Source organism: Falco punctatus (assembly GCF_963210335.1).
Source record: "Falco punctatus genome assembly, chromosome: 2".
NCBI lineage: Eukaryota > Metazoa > Chordata > Aves > Falconiformes > Falconidae > Falco > Falco punctatus.
In genome coordinates, this window is record NC_137581.1 from 29,454,304 (window position 1) to 29,475,749 (window position 21,446).

General features: G+C 41.7%; 3 protein-coding genes across 8 annotated transcripts in view; 2 read left to right on the forward strand and 1 right to left on the reverse strand.

Moving 5' to 3' along the window:
• Positions 1-8,391, forward strand: part of NEK5 (NIMA related kinase 5) — a 28,759-nt gene extending 20,368 nt beyond the window's left edge. For 3 of the 6 annotated variants that reach the window (XM_080375809.1, XM_080375808.1, XM_080375811.1), the window contains 7 exons: positions 1,206-1,286; positions 2,124-2,192; positions 3,009-3,132; positions 3,333-3,464; positions 4,538-4,675; positions 6,284-6,398; positions 6,806-8,388. In XM_080375809.1, coding sequence (XP_080231935.1) covers positions 1,206-1,286; positions 2,124-2,192; positions 3,009-3,132; positions 3,333-3,464; positions 4,538-4,675; positions 6,284-6,398; positions 6,806-7,058 — 912 coding nt within the window. In that variant the 3' untranslated portion in view covers positions 7,059-8,388. Of the gene's footprint in view, positions 1-1,205; positions 1,287-2,123; positions 2,193-3,008; positions 3,133-3,332; positions 3,465-4,537; positions 4,676-6,283; positions 6,399-6,805 lie in introns of all 6 variants that reach the window. The other 3 variants (XM_080375812.1, XM_080375813.1, XM_080375810.1) reach the window with 2 other exon arrangements.
• Positions 8,392-10,957: 2,566 nt separating this feature from the next.
• ALG11 (ALG11 alpha-1,2-mannosyltransferase) lies at positions 10,958-16,413 on the reverse strand. The gene is made up of 4 exons (XM_080375823.1): positions 16,317-16,413; positions 15,034-15,267; positions 13,388-14,319; positions 10,958-11,278 (listed from the first exon to the last, which is right to left on the reverse strand). The coding sequence occupies exons 1-4, from the start codon at positions 16,352-16,354 to the stop codon at positions 11,007-11,009; spliced, it is 1,476 nt and encodes a 491-aa protein (XP_080231949.1). The 5' UTR covers positions 16,355-16,413; the 3' UTR covers positions 10,958-11,006.
• Positions 15,250-21,446, forward strand: part of ATP7B (ATPase copper transporting beta) — a 44,313-nt gene continuing 38,116 nt past the window's right edge. Inside the window, exons 1-2 of the mRNA XM_080375807.1 lie at positions 15,250-16,015; positions 18,012-21,224. The gene's annotated coding sequence lies outside the window, so the exon portion shown is untranslated. The remainder of the gene's footprint in view (positions 16,016-18,011; positions 21,225-21,446) is intronic.

A 21,446-nucleotide genomic window follows, 5' to 3' on the forward strand; every position in this document is an offset into this window, starting at 1 on the left:
CAGCAATTGGAAAGTTTCAGAATTGTTCCACTTTGCCAGTATTGACATTGTGAACACCGGATGAGTTTTCCAGACCACATGGAGTTCTACAGAAAGTCCACTTTTCTTCAAGTGAAATGAATGCCTCAATTTGTGCAAATTGATCTCAGTGTGAAAATTCCCCGTCAGTTCTGAAGGGAAAATAGCCCTGGTCTAGCTACTAGGATTCTTCAGTCAGGATCTGCCTCATATTTTTTTGTTTTGTTTTGTTTGATGTAGAACTTCCTGCACTGTCCAGTAGCAAGAGGCAGACTGCCACATAGATTGGTGACAGATTCTGCTACCCTATTGCAGCTGGAACTTGGGCCAAACCTGACCATATTAGTAGGATTCTATTCAGTGATTTTCACAGATCATGGATCTGGCTTTTACTAAAATGAATTCACACATGATGTGATGTAGGTAGGTTGTAGGCAGCCAGAGCCATGATAGGACAGAAATTATGTTCCCTGTGATTTAATGGGAAACACATGATAATGAAAAAGAAACACTAGATTTTGCACCTGCTTGATGTCACCTTAGTTCATGGGCACTCAATCTACTGGAGAAACTGTATATATGTTTTAAAAAAGTAAAATCTGTGAATTGTAGTCATTTCATCTGAGGCTGAGGATGTGCCCTACTTGCAGCAGATCACTGAAGGAGCAGCATACAACTCTTTACTTTGCTTTTATCTGACAGGTTCTAACATAGGATAAAGGAATATGAAAAGGAGTAATTAGGTATTTTTCAGGTGTTACCAGAAAAAAAGATACTATGAAACGTGGCTATACTTTCTGCAGGCATTGGTTTCTATTATAATCTTGACTTTCATCACTTCCAAAGTTTTCCAGAATGAAATCAGCATGAGTCATCTTGCTCATAAAAAATAAAAGATGTATTACTTATTTCTTGACACAGTACTGTATCCTCCTAACATAGGTTTTTGAAAAATCAGAGGTTTGCAGTTTATGCTATGTTTCCCATTTTTCTATTTGCCAGATAAGCCAGAATTATGTCTTTCAGTATTAGAATCTAAATAAGGCAACAAATGGAATATTCTTACAGATACATATACAAGGAAATCAGTGACTACATTTACTACTTAAACAGGTCTTTTTTTAAAGGGTATAGACATAAACTGGTTCCAGAGTGTGTTTTAAAGTTGGGGTTTTTCCTCCTTCCAGGACATGGAAAAAAACTTTGAACAAGTCAGACTCCAGTATAGTCAAGACCAGAAAATTTTAGAAAAGAAACATATACCAAAGGTAACCATCCTCATTTCTGTATTTTTTCCACTTTCTTCTTATGTCTGTATGTTTCAAATGGTTGTGTTATCACAGTAGCTCTGGAAATCAAGTTATTTGTGAGTCAATTGAGAGTGCTCGTCAACTGTTTGTTAGAAGTTTATATGAGAAGATAGAATCCCTAAGAAAATAAATGAGGTTTTCAGATCATTTTGAGGGAGACTCCCTTTAGATATTCCCAGATAGTAATCAATCCCTACCTACTCATCTTTATATCAAACTGCATTAGTAGTGTATGGGAACTCACGTTTACTCATAGTTTAAGTGAAGTCAAGTCAGGCTGCTAATTTTTTAACATTTTGTTATAGAATTATTCTCTATAGTGCTTTTTAAATTATAGAAGGGGATGGCAATTGAATGGAAATGCACATAAGATATCAGGAAAGTTTCTGAGATTATTGTGAAGTGGACTCAATGTCTGTTGTGAAATATTGCATGAAAGCAGTACAGTATTCAAGTTTTAATACTGGTTGAGAGCCAGCTGTAAGAACCAACTCTGTGTATTGCAAGGATTTGAATTAAATGATTATTAAAGACACCTTTCCTTAAAATCAAAAGTGGATGCAGTCCACTTTTTTTTTCATTTGAAAATATCCATAAAGTGTATTTAGAGAAGTCTATTTTTTTCCAATTTGTTCAACTTTGATTTTGTTAAATAAAAGAAAAATATTGTTAAATAAAATGTATTTTCAATAGAAGAATAACTTTCAAGTTTGTAGTACTATATAAACTGTGTATATTTAATTAAATGTTTTTATTTAATAAAATGAATTAATGAAGTGTGATAATTTTCTTCAGGGAGGAGTAAAGTTTGAAATTAATTTAGATGTATGTGTTCCTGAGGAAGACAGTATTCAAGAAGCAGAGGTATGTTGTAGTTGTATTCAAAGCATTTACATTAGTAATCTGAAACCATAACAGTAGCTCCAGTATCTAAGGTTTGTTTCCATTACCATCATCCTCTACCTTTGTTATAATGAAGCTTCCTATTGAGGATTTGTTGACATATTGCATATATATGACCTTCTTGAAGAAGATAATTACTCAGAGGAAAATTGGATAATATGTGGATCAATCCTTCAAATGGTAAAAGATGAAAGGAGTGCAGATATTTAAATTTTTTTAATTGGGCTTGAGGGGAAGAACTCACCTCAAAATTGAATTAGTCTGAGAATGCCAAATTTGATTCGAATTGTTTTAGTACATTTATGTTTATTTTCACTAGTATTGTATCACAAAGCAAGAATAACATTGTGATGAACCAGTTGTTATGTAGAAAAAGTGGAAGTGAGACTACAGAAAACATGTGTGATTTCATTTATTAAAATGACATTTGTGGCTGATCAACATGTAACAGGTACCTATTAAGATTTTTGTTAGTATATTAGAATTTTTAAAAATATTTGTAACAGCAACATCAAAAATACAATTTCTTTCTGGTATATATATTCTCAATTTATCAAGCACTGTTTTGTCATTCTGTTGTTTCACACCTCTGCAGAGCTCCATGCAGCCCTCTGATACACAACTCACAATGTGACTTTTGAATTTTGCTGCTTCGCTTTTTGATACATAGTTTTCCCGTGCATACATGAGAATGGCTCACAAACACAGTAAAATAAGAAGGGATTAGTTATTTTACCATATTGGTTTTCTCTTTCCAAAGTAAGCTTACTTATACAGGTACTGGATAAACTCAGTAAGACTTTAACTTTTGTGGATTGTGAGAATCTTAAGAAGAAAGCGGTGGAAGTTTATGAAGCTCATATGGACAGAGCTTTGGAAGAAGTATCTGGATACCAAACAGGTATTTCTTGGGGAAATGCAGTGCTGAGTATTAATCCTGAAAATTACATAGGAGTTAGGTAAATTCAGTAACTCCAGGCTAGAGCAAGTTTATCTGATGAGCTCTGTCTTTATATCACATAATGTTACAATCACACTGAAATCTACTTTAAAAAAAAAAAAAAAAGAAATAACTTTGCCTTCTCTTTTTCTTCCCCTTAGAGTCCAATGACATAGATGATAAGAAAGAAAACAGAAAATATTGGCAAGCTGGAGCACCTCAGACATTACTGAATTTTTTAGCTGATGTTGATGTCACATCTGTATGTCCTCCTATGGCTGAAAACGAACTCGGTAAGAAAGTTTTGGTTTTCAGTGAAAGTAAGGAGCTGGTAAAATTCAGCCAGAATACTTACAGACCTTTGCCAAAATGATTCCATACCAGAATGTTCACATGATCTGGCAGGCTTTTAATTGCAAGACTTCATAATAACTGAGGTTATTGTATGTGTTAAATCATAGAATGCAGTTGTCATTTGCCCCTCTAATATTGCAGTCATGTTGTGCTGCTCATGCACGTTAAGAGGGCTGCATTTTGCGAATCACTCTGTGGCCTGGGTAATGATGGCTAAAAATAACCAGTCTATGCAACTAACCATCACCACTTCCTTGGGCCTTGAGCTAATGAACAAGAACTAGAGAAGTCAGTTGCCAACGCCATCCCAGGGTGTGTGCGGGCGTTTTGGTCTCTCACCCCACACGCTAGTGTCGCTGTGGGGTCACAAGCACAGGTGCGTGCTCACACAGGTGATGCTCCATTTCAGGAGAGGCTAATCACTGGGCTTGTTACAGTAACAGTGCATATGTTCCCAGGCAGCCAGCTGTCTCCAGTGACTGGTTGCTGCAGTCACTGGAGTTACTTCCAGCATTCCAGCATGCTCCCAACACCCCAGATACACAGAAATAACCTGAAGAGTTTGCATAGACAGTGATGACAAAGCAGAATATTATTAGTGTACCACTTCTTGTTCGTTCTGGCTTAGATAAAAGAGCTTAGGGTGCAAAACAAACAGGAAATTCTTTGAAGATTTTTCAGCCTGAAGAAGCCAACAAGTTTGAGAGCAAGGACTGCTCAGTAAAGTTGCACCTGTCTATTCCAGGCTTAAAAAGCAGTTACTTGAGCATTAAAACTGGTGTTAGAAATTTTATCTGACAGATAGTCCAAACTATTTTTTTCTCTACGGTATTGATCAGATAAAATACTTACTGAAAACTAATGAGTATTCCACAAAGTAAAAAAAATACAGGTGCCAGCATTACCAAAAAGGAAGAAGTCAGTGTCAAGACTAGAAAGTCTGAATCTGAAAAAAAGACAGTGGCAAGCTACGCTCATGCTTTAGTGACCCGAGAACCTTGCTGTTCTTCAGCTGACCACGCTTATCTGCCTGAAGACATCCCGGAAAACAGGAAGCAGTGGAAACAAACACTGCCAGGGACACTCCTGAACATCTTAGCAAAAGCAGAACTGTCTAATGATTCCTTCACCTCCCTTGAAGAAGAAATAGGTAGGATGTTTGTTACTGTAAACTCTGCAAGTTTCTCTTTAGTGTATTACTTCTTCTACCACTGGCAGAGGGTCTGTGATGAGAATCAACATTTTGAAGAACTTGGCAAACTAGAAAAACATGGGCAGCTTGCCCCAGCATCCACTGCTCTGTCCTGTGGCGAGAGGACTCTTTCAGGATGCTGCTTATTTCAGTAGCCGGGAAAAGGGCAAGCCCTACCTACTGGCTTTTACTTTCATATGTCGTGTTTTCATTTGCTTGGGTAGACAGAGGTAAGCTACTACTGCCAGCAAGTCCGCAGGTACCACAAACCTGGATTTAGCCCCTGTAACTGTTAAGGTTGAAGAACCGTATGCTGTAGAAAGCATTTATGCAAATAAATGTATTTCTGTACAACAGCTGTAAATGATAGTGCATGGCGACTTAAACTACAGTGGTGACTTACTTTACAACATGGTCCATGCTGATGCAGCAGACACTGAAATTCTGAAATTGAGTTGAACTCATACTGCAGTGCACTTTCCTAAAGTAACAGACTGTTTTAAAGTTGACATTTTCTTTGCATCAAAGTTGTTTGCTAAAAAGCCACAGTATTTTCCACAGAAAGATGCTGTAAATATAACTGGACATTGTGGTTTTATGCACAATTGCCAATCTACTGAATGTATAATTGGATGACAGGCCTTCTGAGCCAGCTAACTTGCACATACCAAGTTTCAACAATTTTAATGGATTGTCAGAAATGTCTTTCATTTGCAGCTGTGCAGTCAGCACTCTCCTACTAATTATGCCTCACATAGATGTTTCCTTAGAGCATAACGAGCTCTTTTAAAACTGCCCCATCCTGAAGCCTAACCAGCTAAATGTACCACCTAAATTTCTCTCCAAAGACTAGCTTTATTGCTTACACATTAAAAAAAAAGCAAACCCAAACCCCAAACCAAAATGAAATTCAGACCACTTTTCACTGATGTCAGCAGTTCATAGGCCAAAGCAAAAATAAGTACACAGGTATTCTAATTGCTGTTACTTTTATCAGTTACATTTATTAAAATATGGCACTCTCTCAATACCCCATTCTGCCCTGCTGCTAAAGCTGATGTTGTGGAGTACAGCATTACCCAAACTGACAGATCTCTGTTGGATCACATGCAGGGTTTAGTCTTTATATTAGAACAACTCTTAGCATTGTTCTCCCACCTTCAGATTAAGATTGCCCTTCAGTCTTCAAAAGTGAGCATTTTTAGGTAACCATAGGTACATCCAAAGCAGTAATTTTCAGTCTTTCTCAAACAGTACTCCCCTAAGTTTTCCATTGAAAATGCAGATCCCTGTATTGGGAACTTAAACATACTAACATTATATCATCTTTCTTTCTTAACTTTTATAGTCCTTTGGTTATGATCTACAAACACATTAGGTTTCACTATGCAGAAGTTACAAAACACTAACTAAAATGTGTGATCAACAGAAGCATGATATTAACATAGCTGTAATTTGAACAACAACCAAAAAAATAATCAAGCAATTACATATTTGCTATTACTTTATGTAGACTTTTATAGTTAGCTAATACACAAATAAAGGAATATTTCTCTTCCTTTCCAGAAGAAAGATTAACTATGTTGCCTCCAAAAGAAAAAAAGGAAGATGATTCAGAAGCATACTTTGATGTTGCTGTTGATGAAGGCAGACTTGAACCAAGATCAGATGATGAAGACACGTAAGTCAAGCACATTAGAAGAAAAATCCACACAACTGTTTTCATGAAATAACAGGCTGCATTGCCTAAAGCTTTTCTTCTGTTCTTTTAAATTCACAAGTGAAGAAAATTTACTTGTTTTACAGTCTGCTAATTTAATGTTTAATTCTGTAAATTAGTAGGTCACATACCAACATGGTCATTAAAAAGGTTATGCAGAAGTATTAACATGGCTTTGCAACTCCTGTTCTTTCACCTTATAAATACAGGTAAACAATCTTACAGAGGAAGAAGAAACAGTTCATATTGTGTGTGTTGCTTGTATATTCTTTATGAAGTATTTAAAAAAATCTCAAAGACCTTGAAAGGAGAAAGGCTTGTAACAAGGATGTATTTAATTAATACAATTATCTTTTTTTTTACTGTAGAAATTTTGAAGATTCTGAAGATGAACTCAGACATGAGCTGAAGGAATGTCTGGAAAAAGTGGCAGCTTCTCCAGCAGAGAGAAGCATGGAGTCTCCCATCCTTTCAACAAATAAAGGTCAAACAGATGAAGAAAGGATGAGTTTACCTCACAAACTACTTGGAAAATCTAATGATGATTTAGAAAATAACCATGGGTCATTTAGTGCTGACACATACAATGAAAAAAGTAAGCAGGAAGCAAGAGCTACATAGAACGCCAGCAAAGTAACTGTTTCAAAAACTTTAACTTGCTTGAAATTTCAGCCACATCAGTAACAACATTTAAGGATAGGTGACATTAAATGCCAAGTAATTCAACTGCTTTTCAACTGTGCTAAATGCTCAATTAAAATTAATAGAAGGTTGTTACTATTTTGTTTAAAAGGAAGAAAATCAGGCTAATTGTCATATGTCTAAACATTGAAAAATCCTCATCCAGACTGGAGTGCACTTTCATCTATTATTCTAAACTACCTGGGACATCTCTGACAAGACTTCCTTGAGCAAATTCCTAATTACATACTCTCTTTAACTGTATTTGTATCATGTAAGAAAGTTTCTTAACCAGTATATTATATTTCCCTAGCTCAATCAGCTCCTTGCTATAAAAGAAGCTCTTACAGCCTTTCATAATCTCCATGTACTGCTAATACAGCTTTGTAATCCATAGTTTCATTTGCACAGTACTACATAGTACCACCAACTGCTCAGCAGTTTTTTATAGTAGAAGTAAAAGCATTTATTAGAACCATGAGAACTGTGTGTTCCCCATTTCCTAATAAAACATTGGACAGTAGGTTCTTCTAACTGTATTTTTTCATATTAAAAATTTCATATAATCCAGATAAAACTTAAATAGAGGGAAAACCGCATTCTCAGTAGCTTTTTTATAGAATCATAGATTCATTTAGTTTGGAAAAGACTTTGAGGTCACTGAGCCCAACCATTAAGCCAGCACTGCCAAGTCCATCACTAAACCATGTCCCCAAGCACCACATCTACACATCTTTTAAATATCTGCAGGGATGGTGACTCAGTTGCTTCCCTGGGCAGCCTGTTCCAATGCTTGACAACCCTTTCAGTGAAGAAAATTTTCCTCATATCCAATCTAAACCTCCCCTGGCACATCTTGAAGCCATTTCTTTGTTACCTGGGAGAAGAGACCACACACCCCTTTCAGGCAGCTGTAGAGGGCTATAAGGTCTCCCTGAGCCTCCTCCTCTCCAGGCTGAACACCCCCAGGTCCCTCAGCCGCTCCTCACCAGACTTGTGCTCCAGACCCTTCCCCAGCTCCGCTGCCCGTCTCTGGACACGCTCCAGCACCTCAGTGTCTGTCTTGCAGTGAGGGGCCCAACACTGAACACAGGGTTCGAGGTGCGGCCTCACCAGTGCCCAGCACAGGGGCACAATCACTTCACTTGCCCTGCTGGCCACACTGTTCCTGATACAAGCCAGGATGCTACTGGCCTTCTTGGCTGTCTGGGCACACTGCTGGCCCATGTCCAGGCGGCTGTCAACCAACACCCCCAGGTCCTTTCCCACCAGGCAGCTTCCCAGCCGCTCTGCCCCAGCCTGTAGCGCTGCCTGGGGCTTTTGTGACCCAAGTGCAGGACCCGGCACTGAGCCTTGTTGAACCTCATACAATTGGCCTTGACCCACCAGTCCAGCCTGCCCAGATCCCTCTGCAGAGCCCGCCTGCCCTCCAGCAGATCAACACTCCCACCCAACTTGGTGTCATCTGCAAACTTACTGAGTACATACTTGATCCCCTTGTCCAGATCATTGATAAAGATATCAAACAGGACTGGCCCCAGTACTGAGCCCTGGGGAACACCACTTGTGACCGGCCACCAGCAGGGTGCAACTCCATTCACCACCACTCTTGGGGCTCAGCCTTCCAGCCAGCTTTTTACCCGGTGTAGAGCACAGCTGCCCGAGCCATGAGCAGCCCATTTCTCCAGGAGAATGCTGCGGGAAATGGTATCAAAAGCTTTACTAAGGTCTGGGTATACAACATCCACAGCCTTTCCCTCATCCACTAAGCAGGTCACCTTGTTGTAGAAGGAGACCAGGTTCGTCAGGCAGGACCTGCCTTTCATAACCCCACGCTGGCTGGGCCCGATCCCCCGGTTGTCCTGCACATGCCGTGCGGTGTTTTACAGGATGACCTGCTCCATAACCTTTCCTGGCAGCAGGGTCAGGCTGACAGGCCTGTAGTTACCCAGATCCTCCTTTCGGCCCTTCTTGCAGACGGGTGTCACGTTCACGCACGCCCAGCCAGCTGGGACCTCCCTGGTCAGCCAGCGCTGGTGACAAAGCAGCTCGGTGAGCACGCCTGCCAGCTCCCTCAGTTCCCTCCGGTGGATCTCGCCTGGCCCCATAGACTCGTGTGTGCCTCAGTGGTGTAGCAGGTACCATCTCACCTTGAGTTATGGTGGCTTCATTCTGCTCCCCACCCCCACCTTCCAGCTCCGGGGGCTGGGTACCCAGAGCATCTCGCTATGGGAGACTGAGGCAAAGGCAGCATGAAGTACCTCAGCCTTTTCCTCATCCTTTGTCACTATGGTTTCCCCCGCATCCAATAAAGGATGGAGATTCTCCTTAGCCCTTCTTTTGTTGCTAATGTATTTATAGAAACATTTTTTATTGTCCTTTATGGCAGTAGCCAGTTTAAGTTCTAGTTGGGCTTTGGCCCTTCTAATTTTCTCTTTGCATAACCTCATTTCATCTCCTAGCCCTCCTGAGTTCCCTGCTCCTTCTTCCAAAAGTCATAAACCCTTTTTTTCCTTAGTTCCAGTCAAAGCTCTCTGTTCAGCCAGGCCCGTCTTCTTCCTCACTGGCTTGTCTTTGGGCACACGGGGCCGGTCTGCTCCTGCGCCTTAAAGGGTTCCTTCTTGAAGAATGCCCAGCCTTCCTGGACGACTCTGCCCTTCAGGACTGCCTCCCAAGGGACTCTTGTCAACCAGGACCGTAAACAGGCCAGAGTCAGCCCTCTGGGCATCCAAGGTAGCAGTTCTGCTGATCCCCTTCCTTACTTCTCCAAAACCTGAAAGTCCTCATCGTTACATGATCACTGTGCCCGAGATGGCCTCCAACCACCACATCACCCACAAGTCCTTCTCTGTTTGCAAACAACAGGCCCAGCGGGTGCCTTCCCCAGCTGGGTCCCTCACCCACTGTGTCAGGAAGTTGCCTTCCACACACTCCAGGAGCCTCTGAGACGGCTTCCTCTTTGCTGTATTGTATTTGCAGCAGACATCTGGTAAGTTGAAGTATTTCACTTCTGTGAGTTTGCTAAAGTATTAAATAGTGCTTCGATGGCTCAAAAAAGAACTATATGTTTTTCCACTTTTGATACAAAAGCAGATGTCCAATTTTTGAACATTTTGTTCAGCGTTCTGGTTTATAAGCAGTAGTTTAGGGCTTTAATGTTCATGTTTGTACAGCATTTATTTATGCCCTCAAATCTAGACCTTTCTATTCCCTAGAACAGAACAGAAAACATTTCAGGAGAGTAGAGTTGGAAAAATACCATTAAGCTGTCATACTGTGAAAGGGCATGAGGAAATAGCTAACGTAAGCATCATGGGAAAGGGCAATTATTACACTATTAAAAAGCAAGCTAGCAAAACCACCATATCATTAACTTAAAGGAATCACTGTAGGTAACGAAATATCCAGAACCACAATTAAAATCCCACATAATAGGATTTTGCCACACAACGGGGGACAGCAATTTGAAAATGTGCTGCAGACTCTGGAAACAAAATCTCCTGGGTAAAAAAAGCTATCAAACAAAAGCGTTGCCTTTAAAAAGTGTGACTGTGGGTGAAAAGTCATTAAATGGGTGGAGACTGAAAGTATTCAATAAATAAAAGAACTTCCAGATGTAGTTCTGTTACCAAGGAAATATGATGGTTCTGTGAATCCAGAGGGTTTTACAGTGCACCACACTGTCACGTAGTCAACACAGAAAATTTTCAGGATTGTTTTTTTCCCAGTAGAAGAATCTCTATTACATAAAGCAGATACCCTGACAGAAAGAAAAACATCTCTTTATTGAAAGGGACCAAGGGATCATAGATTAGATACATTTATAGGTGACACATAGCCAAATATAAAAAGTTAATTTTATTCATACACCTTTTTATTTATATACATTTATTTAAATAACGGCTCCACAGATAACAGGAATGTCTCTTCAAAATGCTGGTCAGAAAACCTATGCACAGAGCGACGAGCATTTTCTCTGATCTCTAACCTTTTTTCAGGAGACAAAGAAAGGATATAAGCCATCATCTCGGCATAATTGTCCTCGTTTTCTGCTAGGAAGCCAGTAGTATGTCCTTCATAGGGTATCACAATATCTAATTTGGGACCTCCAGAATTGTGAGCCAGGATAACAGTGCCAGCTGCCATACATTCAACTACTCCTGTAAAAGATACAAAACATGCTGACATGAGTGTGCACATCATACTCTGGCTTTCTGTGAGGCATGGAAAGTTAAAACCGCAGTACAATTCACCCAGAAGTTACTACAGACTGCTGTTCTAGATCAGTTTGAAAAATACAGAGTAAATGGTCTCAGAAGAAAAACAAATTTAAGGTTTTCAGTCCTGAGGACTGAAATTGTAAGTTTCTCTTAAACATATAAAATTGAAATTAGAAACCAGATATAACTGGTTAAGCTATATCATAAGTTATATATAAAGTTATAACTGGTTAAGTTGCGGTTCTTGTAACATACTTGATTCAGCTGAGAGAGACTGTATCACCAGTATATAATGGTGAAAAAAAAGCCAGATATTGAAACAAATGTGAAGATACAAGGGAAGGTAGCTCTACAACACTGCATAGTTCTGTTCTGCTCTGTGACAGAACACTGCAATGCGCGTTTTATGGTTTGGTGTCAGCTGCAAAAAAATAATTAAAAATTACAGCTGAACGTAACTTCATTTTCTCATTCACACTGAAGATTTTTAACATTTAGAAAGATACTGAGAGAAAAGCTGACTATACGTGTTTCAATCAGATGATATTCAGAAGTTCAATATTTTGAAGATTAACAAATCTATAGCTTTTGACAACCCAGCAAGACAAACTAGTAAAAATTGTTATCACTACATCTGTATTTTTGATGAAAGAAGTTTTAATGGAATGGGAATCCGATAGTAAGCTTTCCTCAGCCAAAAGCAGAGGGATAGGAGTAGCATGTAATGTATACATCACTTCAATGCTCCTCCACAGTTCCAGAACAGACCTCAGAAATCACTTTAATTGCTGATTCATCTCAGTTCTGATTTGGTTTTTCAAAAGTTCCCCTAGCTCAAAAATTGCCAACTATAAATAATGCTTTTGGAACATGTTTTTTACAGATAAAATTGGAGATGAAGGTGAAGTCATGCTGAAATTCAAAATCACAGTGTGACTGTGTAACTTTTTTTTTAAACTTACTTGAATTGTTTTGTGGGGGAAGAAATATGAGAAACCCATTATTCTGGGAGACACTTCAGAGTAAATTTTTTATACCAAGTTCCTACAGACTACTAGGGTTGATACTTATTTAACTTGTATTGTAATAAAGTCTGATGACATAAACTGCAGTTTAGTCACATAATATCCATCCGTTTGGCTGCTAACTTACCTTGTAGATTTATGACAGATGGGTCATCTTACATTCCATTTCAAGGTCAGGACCCAAATAACCCCAGTAAACTGAGCCCAATACCTTAATTCTGTATGACAGCACATTGCAAACCAGGTCCCAGCTCCTCTTTGGTGTTCTGTTCCGTGCTATGGTGACTGATTTAATTGCCTTACAATGGATTTAATTGCCTTAGCACAGTGGCCTAGTGCAATGAGATGACCAACAGTAGGTACCTGGTGGCATCTACACGGGGCTTACAAATAAGAGACAGGATCTGTGGGAGACTCACACCTCTGAAACAGCAGATGGAGCCCCATGACATTTACTAGACATTTCAAATGGCAGCTGAGGCAGGTAATAGACAATCACAATCTCTACACATGAATGTCTATGTAGGAACTACGTCTAAGCTCCCTCTGTGGTCAGTGGAGCCAACAGGGCACAATCCAAGGTGCTTAAACAGAAGTACCTGCTGCCTTTTGAGGCTCCGTTGGGTACGGCTGGCATCTGTGCAATGAGGCTGGCAAACTTAACATGCGACCTTAGGGTGACCCATGACCTTGCAGAGGGACAGCTGGAGGTCAGTCAGGACATCCTGGGCAGCACAGACGGGACTAGCTGTCTGTTTAGGTGACCAGAGGATGTCCATCATTATTAACAGTCTAAGATGCTTTGGCTTGCGCTACAGTAGCACCTAGTGGTTAGTCACCTGAATTGGTCCTGTAGGCTTTACCTCAGCTAGGCAGCCTGTGACAGGAATGTGAGTTGGACACCTGCCTGGCATGCAGACCTCTCTGCTTAGACACCTGTACTGAGGAGCCTTAATCACGAACTGAAGCCCTCCCTGTGTCCCCAGCTGGGACAAATGGCTCAACACTGAGGAAAAATACTGACCGATCCCAAAGTGCTCATTCCACATCGTATGCAGGCCGATGGTAGCCTCAGCCAGGTGTCTCTTTAGCTCCTCAAAGGAAATGTTTATTCTGAATATCACGTCCTTACTAACTCCCAGCTCATCACAAAGGTGTTTAAGGTTATTTACACGCTCTTCATCTTGTTGATTACGACAGCCTCCAATTAAGACAAGCTTCAATGATGGCTGCTGCTCCAGTCTCTTCTCTTTCAGCAATTTAGCAAAGGCTCTGATTTGCAATGGATGATCTTTTTCAGGCCTGAACTGGCTGACAGAAACAATGGAATATTCACTGGTGCTCTTCTCCTCTTCCAGTGGAATATCCAGGAAGGTCTGAACATCACACGGTGGATGTACAACACAAGTGCAAGCCCCAGCTCTCCAGAGGGAAAGGATGTGATTTAGTGTCCAAGAAGAATTAACCATAATCACATCACTGCAGGAACCAACCAATCCATACAGGAAAGCAAAGAAGTAGTAATAGACAAGTTTAAATTTGCTGAAAAGAGGACTGTTTGTAATGAAGGCTGCATTGTTAAATCTGGTATCCTGATTCCTAACGACAGAAAGCATATCGGTGCTGATAGTGGGATAATGGACATAGCATCCTACGCGACAGCCTCCTAAATATTTAAAGAGGGGAAGCGTGAAGGCATAACCCATTGAGTCAATATAAATATCAGGAACACACTTTAGAAGAGCTTCCCAGCCAAGAAACACTGATCCTAAACTTTGTCCCAGCAAAGTGAAGTGAGGGTAAAGAGAAGCTTCCACAAGGTAGCGTTTTTCTAGAAATACAAACTTCACAGGATGAGTTAATTTAATATTGAATCTTCTGAAAGCACCTTCTACTATTTCTTCTCCAGTGGCATCTCTATCACCAGTGTAAATAACACACGTTACATTTCTGTACCTGCAAGAGTAAAGAAAATAATTTAATAAATTCTTCAAATTTTTTAACATGTAACTAAAATATTATCCATTCAAAATTACTCAAAAGATATGAGAACTAATGTCTGGCCTAGCTCTGAAATTATTTTACATGAATTATACTTTTCCTTATACTTCCACAGTTTTTTCTGATCTGCAGAAGAACATATGGCTGAGGACCTGGGGAATATTTTTTTTTTGTAAAACAAAAAGGGAGCTTAGTATTATTCTACAGACTTAAGAATGCCTTGCCCTACATTACGAGATGTCTGTGTGTGCATAGCATGACTAAAATGCAGAAAACTATGCGAGCCAGTGGGTGTGCCAATGTTAAACCCACTTTAGATGTTAACCTGTTTTGCCTCCTGCACCAAGAGGCAAGTATCAAAATCATCAGTTACCTACTGATGAGTTAAGCCCATACAAAGCTCCATACCAGTAGTGGAAAACCAATGAAGTAGGAGGGGTTCTCCCAAGGGGAGAAAGAAGTGATAGATGCCACACCAAGAAAGATCAAAATCCAGATAAAGGGATGAAGTGGAATGGTGCAACCAGGTGAAACTCAAATGCAAAAAACCCCCATAGGACTGGTAGATAAATGACACCTATTTAAATACGTAAAATGCCAAAATGTGCATAGATAATACCATCAGCAGCTGAGAATGAAATATGGTATTTGATAAACATATATGCTTACTTTTTCTGGAGCGTTCTAATGGAACACCATAAGACTCTCTCCCCTCCACCACCTGCATTGCAATATGGGTGAAAAAAGGCAACCAGCAATGGCCGCTTCCCATCTTCTCCTGCTGAAGTCAACTGTTTTTTCCTTTGTTGTATCCACAGCCGTATTCCCCACAGCAGCACCACCAAGCAGACACATAAAATTCCACTTAGAAATAATGCAGGGATTAACAATGAGCACAGCAATCTGAAACAAGCCAGAAATTTTAAAATACAAAACTGCTTTGAAAAAATACTATGTACAAAATTGAGAGAGAAGGGCTTACAGGTAGAGTTACAGAGAGTTCCACAATTTCTTGAGTTCTCATCTCAGAAATCATAAACATCCCTGTATCATTTCAACAATTACAAAAAAAAAAAAAAATCACTGTTCTACACTGTTTAGCCAAATTTTTTCCGTACTGTTACTTCACAATAATTTACTGTTGTTTACTCACGCCATGTATCTATGTGCCATATACACTATAAAGGTTGCACGTCCTTACCAATGTGGCAAAATGCAACTGGCAAAGTGATTTCTAAACAGATTTGTAAGTTTTCTTCAGTCCCAGCTCATGTTTAGCCTATTAGTATGAACTGCTTTGGTGCAGAGCTACTTGAGCCAGCCTGCAGTGCATGTCCCAGAACCTGCATTTTCATCCCCCCCGAGATCTGAAGATGCATGTCAATTGTCCAGAAAAGCTCTGAGCAGTTTCCGTTTAGAGACACCTGCTTCCTCAGATCTCTGAAGCACTCTCTGACAGGGGAATTCCCTTTGCAGACCACCACCTCCCCGCACAGCTCTCCTAACCCACGAACGGGGTCTCTCTTCTTGGCCTACACAGCCTAACAGGCAACAGAGCCCGGTTTCTGATGCTGTGCTACCGTTACGATAAACACCATTTACTCGACATTAAAGGAGCTGCCCACGGCGAGCCACGCGTCACGACTGACACGTAAGATAACATTCCTTTCGGGATGAAGCGGAAAAGCAACATTAACCCATCCGAGGCCGGCGGCTGGGCGAGAAGGAGCCGGGCAGGGTCCTGTCCCATTTCGCCCTGCCCGGAGGCCTCCGCTCCTCAGGGGGTACGGCGGGGCGGGGCGGGAGCGCGAAGCCCAGGCAGGCTCGGGGGGGTCGGGGGAGCGCGGTTGCGGCTTGGCAGGGGGCCACAGAGGCACGGGGTCTCCTTCTCCCCTCCCCCTCCGCTGCCAGAACGCCCCGCCCCCACACTGCCGCCCTCGCACCCCCGGTACCTGATCAGCCCACACAGACACAACCCTCCCGCCACCATCTTGGATAACGCCACGACACCTTTCCGCCGGAAAGGGCGGTACCCGGCTGCTCGGGGGCGGGGCCAAGCTGGTATTGCCTCCCTCTCATTGTGTCCGGTGGGAGATAGACGGAGGGGAGGGGAACGGGGGAGGGGCTAGCAGAGGCGCCGCCCCGCCGTGTGGGAGGGAGCGGCGAGCGGGGCGCGGCCGTGCCCGAGGGGATGGGAGGAGCGCGAATTGCGCGGGCTGGCGGCGCCCCGGAGGGGCGGGAGCGAGGCTGGCACCGCCCCCGCCACCTCCCCCGCCGCCGCCGGCGCTGCTGCCTGGCCTCAGGGGGCGCCGCCTCCGCGCGGGAGACAGGGCCCGGCCACCGGGTGGGGGCGCGGGCGCCGCGGGGTGTGTGAGGGGGTAGAGGCCTCCCCGGGACAGGGCGTTTGTTCTGCGTCCACCACATGCAGATTGTGTTCCTGTTAATAGTGGCCCTTACTTCGGCCAGAGGAGGGTGGTGTTCTGTGTCCTGTCCTCCCGCCCTGCTTTAATCTCCCGTTTGTAAGTGAATCCCTCTTCATGGAGGAGCACCTGTCAGGCAGGGTGTCCGGATCTCCATGAACACGCTCACTGGGAACAATTTCCACTGGAGAATGTCCAGGCTGTCTCTGGCTAATACATGCTGTCTCCCATTTTGTCTTGATTGGGGATTATATGCACAGACCAGAGGATTAGTGTAGAGATGTGACTAAACAGAGCTGTTTTTCAAAATGCCACTAATGATGTGTCGGCGAACAGCAAGGCTTGTATTTCTAAAATGTCTTCCCCTGGAACAATGTAGGAAACTCCTGCTCTCCCAGATGCTGGGAGGTGTTGAGTGAAAATACCAGACTGTAGGTGAGGAGGGGCTTAGGCAAAATAGACCAAAACATTTCTGATCTGTCACATCACTCAGTGCTTTTTTCCCCCACCACATTCTCCATTTAAAAAATAATAAAATGCTTTATGCGGCAGATTTGATACAAATAACTCAGTCTCCATTCTCTTGCAGAGTTGAGTTTGTCCAAAATTTGAGGGCATTTTGAGCCCTGTTTCTTTGAACTGGGCCTTTTCAGAACCTGTGATCTTTCAGCCTCTTAAGAGATCAGCATGATCTCTTTCATGTCATAGCCACCTGTGCATTTTGAGGTCTTGAAGCTGTTAAGAATGTTTATGAAGGTCATCCTGTCTTCTTTGGCAGAAGAGTGCTGGTTGGAAAATGTTGGATCATTAGTTTCTGTGGTCATTGCTATAGCCTGAAGCACAGAGACTAAGTCTCTACTGTAGTGGGAGTGAGAAGAATTCAACTTCAGTAATAGTTATTCGATTCTGACCTGCCTGGATTGAGTTTTCCACTTATGAGGACTCACCATGTGGGAATGGAACTGGAAATCTGTTAGGCCCTCAAAGTCAGTTTTATTGGTAATTTTACAGCATTTTTATTTAAATATCTTCACTGTCCTGAATACCACTGACTATAGGTTTTATCAGGGCACCTCTGCCTTTATGTAAGCAGGTAAATTGGAAGAGTTCTGCTGAGAGGTCCAGCAAGTATGACCTAACATTTCATTTCCGAACCAACAGCGCTTGTAAGTAGAGTGCCGCAGGTGTTGGTTTCTCTCCCTTAATCTTTTTGCTTTTCCCTGACAGAGCAATTGCCTGAGAAGCATGTGGGGTGTATGCAGAAGAGACCTTCACTGCACTCACATCTCTCAAATCAAAACACCTCTCTTGTAACATCAATATTGGAAGATAATTGCCTGGGTTCAGAGAAGAGGCACAGTTCTTCTAGGGAACAAAAAGTCCAGTCTGTTTTAGATGGTGACATTTGTGTGCCTCCCCACTGACTTGAAAAGGAGCCTATGGCCACTCCCTTTGAAGGTATGAATCTTAGATTGAGTGTCTTTAGGAATCTGAAGGATTACAGGTTAGCCATGGCTTAATTAAGAGGAGACTTAAGTAATGGTAAAGCGTTCCAGGTAGCAAGAAGAGCAATTAATGAGGGAGACACCTATGTACCTGGCTTTTGAGTTCCACTTGCTTGTTTTAGGGAGAAATCTGAGTGATGGTGAAAAATAATTTTCTCAGTTCTAATAATTTATAGTTCACAGAATCACAGAATGGTTGAGGTTGGTAGGGAGCTTTGGAGGTCATCTTGTCTAACATCTCTGCCCAGGCTGGGTCATCTACAGCCAGTTGCCCAGGACCGTGTCCAGATGAGTTTTGAATACCTCCAAGGATGGAGACTCCACAACCACCCTGGGAAACCTGTGCCAGTGTTTGGTTGCTCTCCCAGTGAAAAAGTGTTTCCTGGTGTTCAAACAGAACCTCCTGTGTTTCAGTTTGTTCCCATTGCCTCATGTCCTGTCACTGGGCACCACTGGTAGAGCCTGGCTCGGTCCTCTTTGCACCCTCCCTTCAGGTACTTATATACATTACCAAGATCTTCCCTGAGCCTTCTCCAGGCTGAACAGACCCAGCTCTCAGCCTTTCCTCACAGGACAGATGCTCCACTGCCTTGGTCATCTTAGTTGTTTTATTTTTTCTTAGTCCCTGTAGTGATAATTAAACCCCAGACATATTAATACTTTCAAAGTTCTTTTGTTAACTTTTCTTTAATCACAGGGTGAGCAATATAAAGACTGTGTTGCTGACAGCCTTAGAGACATAAAAGGATACCTTTAATGTGTGAAAATCTGACAGACTTAATTGAGTTGTCACCGCTTAACAACTTCCCCACCTTAATACAAATGTAGCAGATGATATTGTATGCATGCATTTAGGGTATTGGCAATAACGTCAGCAAAGGCAGTGCTGAGCTCTCTGTGGTGTTCCCACTCCAGCCATGAGAATGCTATTAAAACCCTTGTCTGTAGGAATTCCATGTGGCTGACATGCCAGCAAAATTAAACTAGTCTTGCCATGAAGTCAGCTTTGTTTTCAGCTTCCCAGAGATGCACCACATGTTTAATCTTTTGCTGCCTCTGCAAGAATTTTTGTCCTGTTTTAATTGCTTTCCTTATTAAATGCCCTTACTCTGAAGTTAAATCCTTGCAAACAGGCCTTCTGAAGTGAGTAGTATTCAGAACAAATAGCAGAATCCACTCAGTTTGTTCTCTGCAAGCCTGCAAGGCATTTGAGACAGTTTTAAAGTACATTTTTGTCACTCTTACTCTTGCTGAGTACTCCACATATGAGTAAGTTGGTAGGATAAAACCACTGGCAAGTAGTAACACAAAGAAACTGGATTAATATTGTGTAAGGATACTCATATGACGGTCATGTGGTCTTTTGTATTTTCTTGTACAGTTGGTTACTTTCTTTCGGAAACATGCCCTGTGTTGCATTGAGTCTCTCATTCAGGGCTGTGGTCTTAGTTACCAAAATGCTTGGGACTGTTTTTAGTATAAGGAATCTTAGATCATTTATAAACACAGCAATTTTTTTTTCCTTTTTGCACGTCTTGTGATAGGCTGTTGAATGTTACAGTACATTTGTTCTTCATTGCATAATAACAGAAGGCAGAAATAAAGTTGCACTAGTTGTATGCAAAATATTTACAAAGCAAGAAACAAGTATTGGAAATAAATTGTGGCACTAATGTATCTTGAGAAAAACACTATACGCTTGTTTGTACTGATACGTTGTAATATTAAAGTTGCTAAATGCAAGCGATTCTAGTAAAAAATTTTCTTAACTATCATCTTTACTTTTGAGCTAGATGATCTAGGGCATGGGTGCTCGCACCATGTATCTGTGAGCAGAAGCCACCCTTTGGGCAGAAGCAATGAAGAATTAAGCAGCTTGGATCTACACAGATTTTTTTGCAAGAGCTCCTATAAACCACATTTATTTGTATCACCAGGCAATTTAAGCAGATTGAACCTATAGCTTTTGATTAACAGAAGATTATTTTCACAGAAGTTGTCCCAGCTGGGCAAGGACCATGTAGGAAAAAACCCAACAGTTCCACTGTTGGAGTTTCATCCTGTAGATTATGCTGTGTTTTAATCTCCTGTGGATTCTTCTGACAGTTCTTCTAAACAGCCATCAGCAGGAAAAATCAAAATGCCTGCCATTTTTTAGGGTGACTGAAGGAAATCTTTTCAAGCAACCCAGAGCACAGGCAGAAATGAGATGGCAAATGATGTAGCCCTACTGATAATATCACTGAATTTGCAAAGTAACATGTAGACTCAGCTTAAGTCCCAGCTTTTTCAGCTGAAAGTTTGGAATTCTTGAGAGGCTGGAGACTGTTTTTGAATGTCTGTGATAGCAGACTTGAACACTTCTTGCTTTTCTTTCTCCCTTATGCAGATACTTATGTCTCTGTGGCCATCTGCACCTAATCGGACATGAAGGAGATCATAAAGGACCACCTCTTTCACAGTTGTACCTTAACATCTGTTTAATTCAACTATGAAACTGCTCAGGAAGTTGCAACAATTCACAGTGTGAAATTTTTAATGAGTTAGGCATCTTCATTATCAAACATTAAAGGGTTTACATATTGAAAAACAAATACCCTGCACTAACTTGTTCAAAGTGCATTTGTGCACGTGTGTTTGTGTGTGCTTCTCTTTGCCTGCCTCAGGAAGCAAGGGAGAGTGCTATTTGGATGAAAATCCAAATTATTTCACATGAAGCCAGGACGAGGCAGGATTTGCATTCTGTGCTCACGTCTGGCTTCTTGGCACTGATCAAGACAGAGAAAAGAGCCAGAAACTGCCTGCGGAGCAGGACAGAAGGGAGTTACAATTATTGGAGGAGACTGTTTGGCTAGTCCAGACATGAGAGATGCAGACTGTGCCTCGTCACCTCCTCTGACTTATTTCTATTCTGGGGATGAAGAAAGCTCGAAAGGTCGGTGATTTTCCCATGGGGTAGAGTCAATCAAAGATCCTCTTCTGGGGGGTGAAATAGGGCCCTTAAAAGTAGTTCCCTGCTGCACTACCTTTTCTTTCAACAAGTGGAGGTACCAGGAGGGAATGGTAAATGAACTGAGCCTGAATTTCCATAGATTAACATCTCTGTTTCCCAGGAATTGAGGGCAGTTAATAAATCTCAGCAGGTTGCTCAGCAACT

What these genes read in the sequence shown, in the direction of transcription:
- ALG11 (XM_080375823.1), bottom strand. Translation starts at nt 16,354, where the DNA reads ATGGTGGCGGGAGGGTTGTGTCTGTGTGGGCTGATCAG. An exon ending in TGTCTGTGTGGGCTGATCAG is followed by an intron (nt 15,268 to 16,316) that starts GTACCGGGGGTG and finishes GGCTTGTTTCAG; the next exon opens with ATTGCTGTGCTCATTGTTAA. An exon ending in ATTAGAACGCTCCAGAAAAA is followed by an intron (nt 14,320 to 15,033) that starts GTAAGCATATAT and finishes TTACTCTTGCAG; the next exon opens with GTACAGAAATGTAACGTGTG.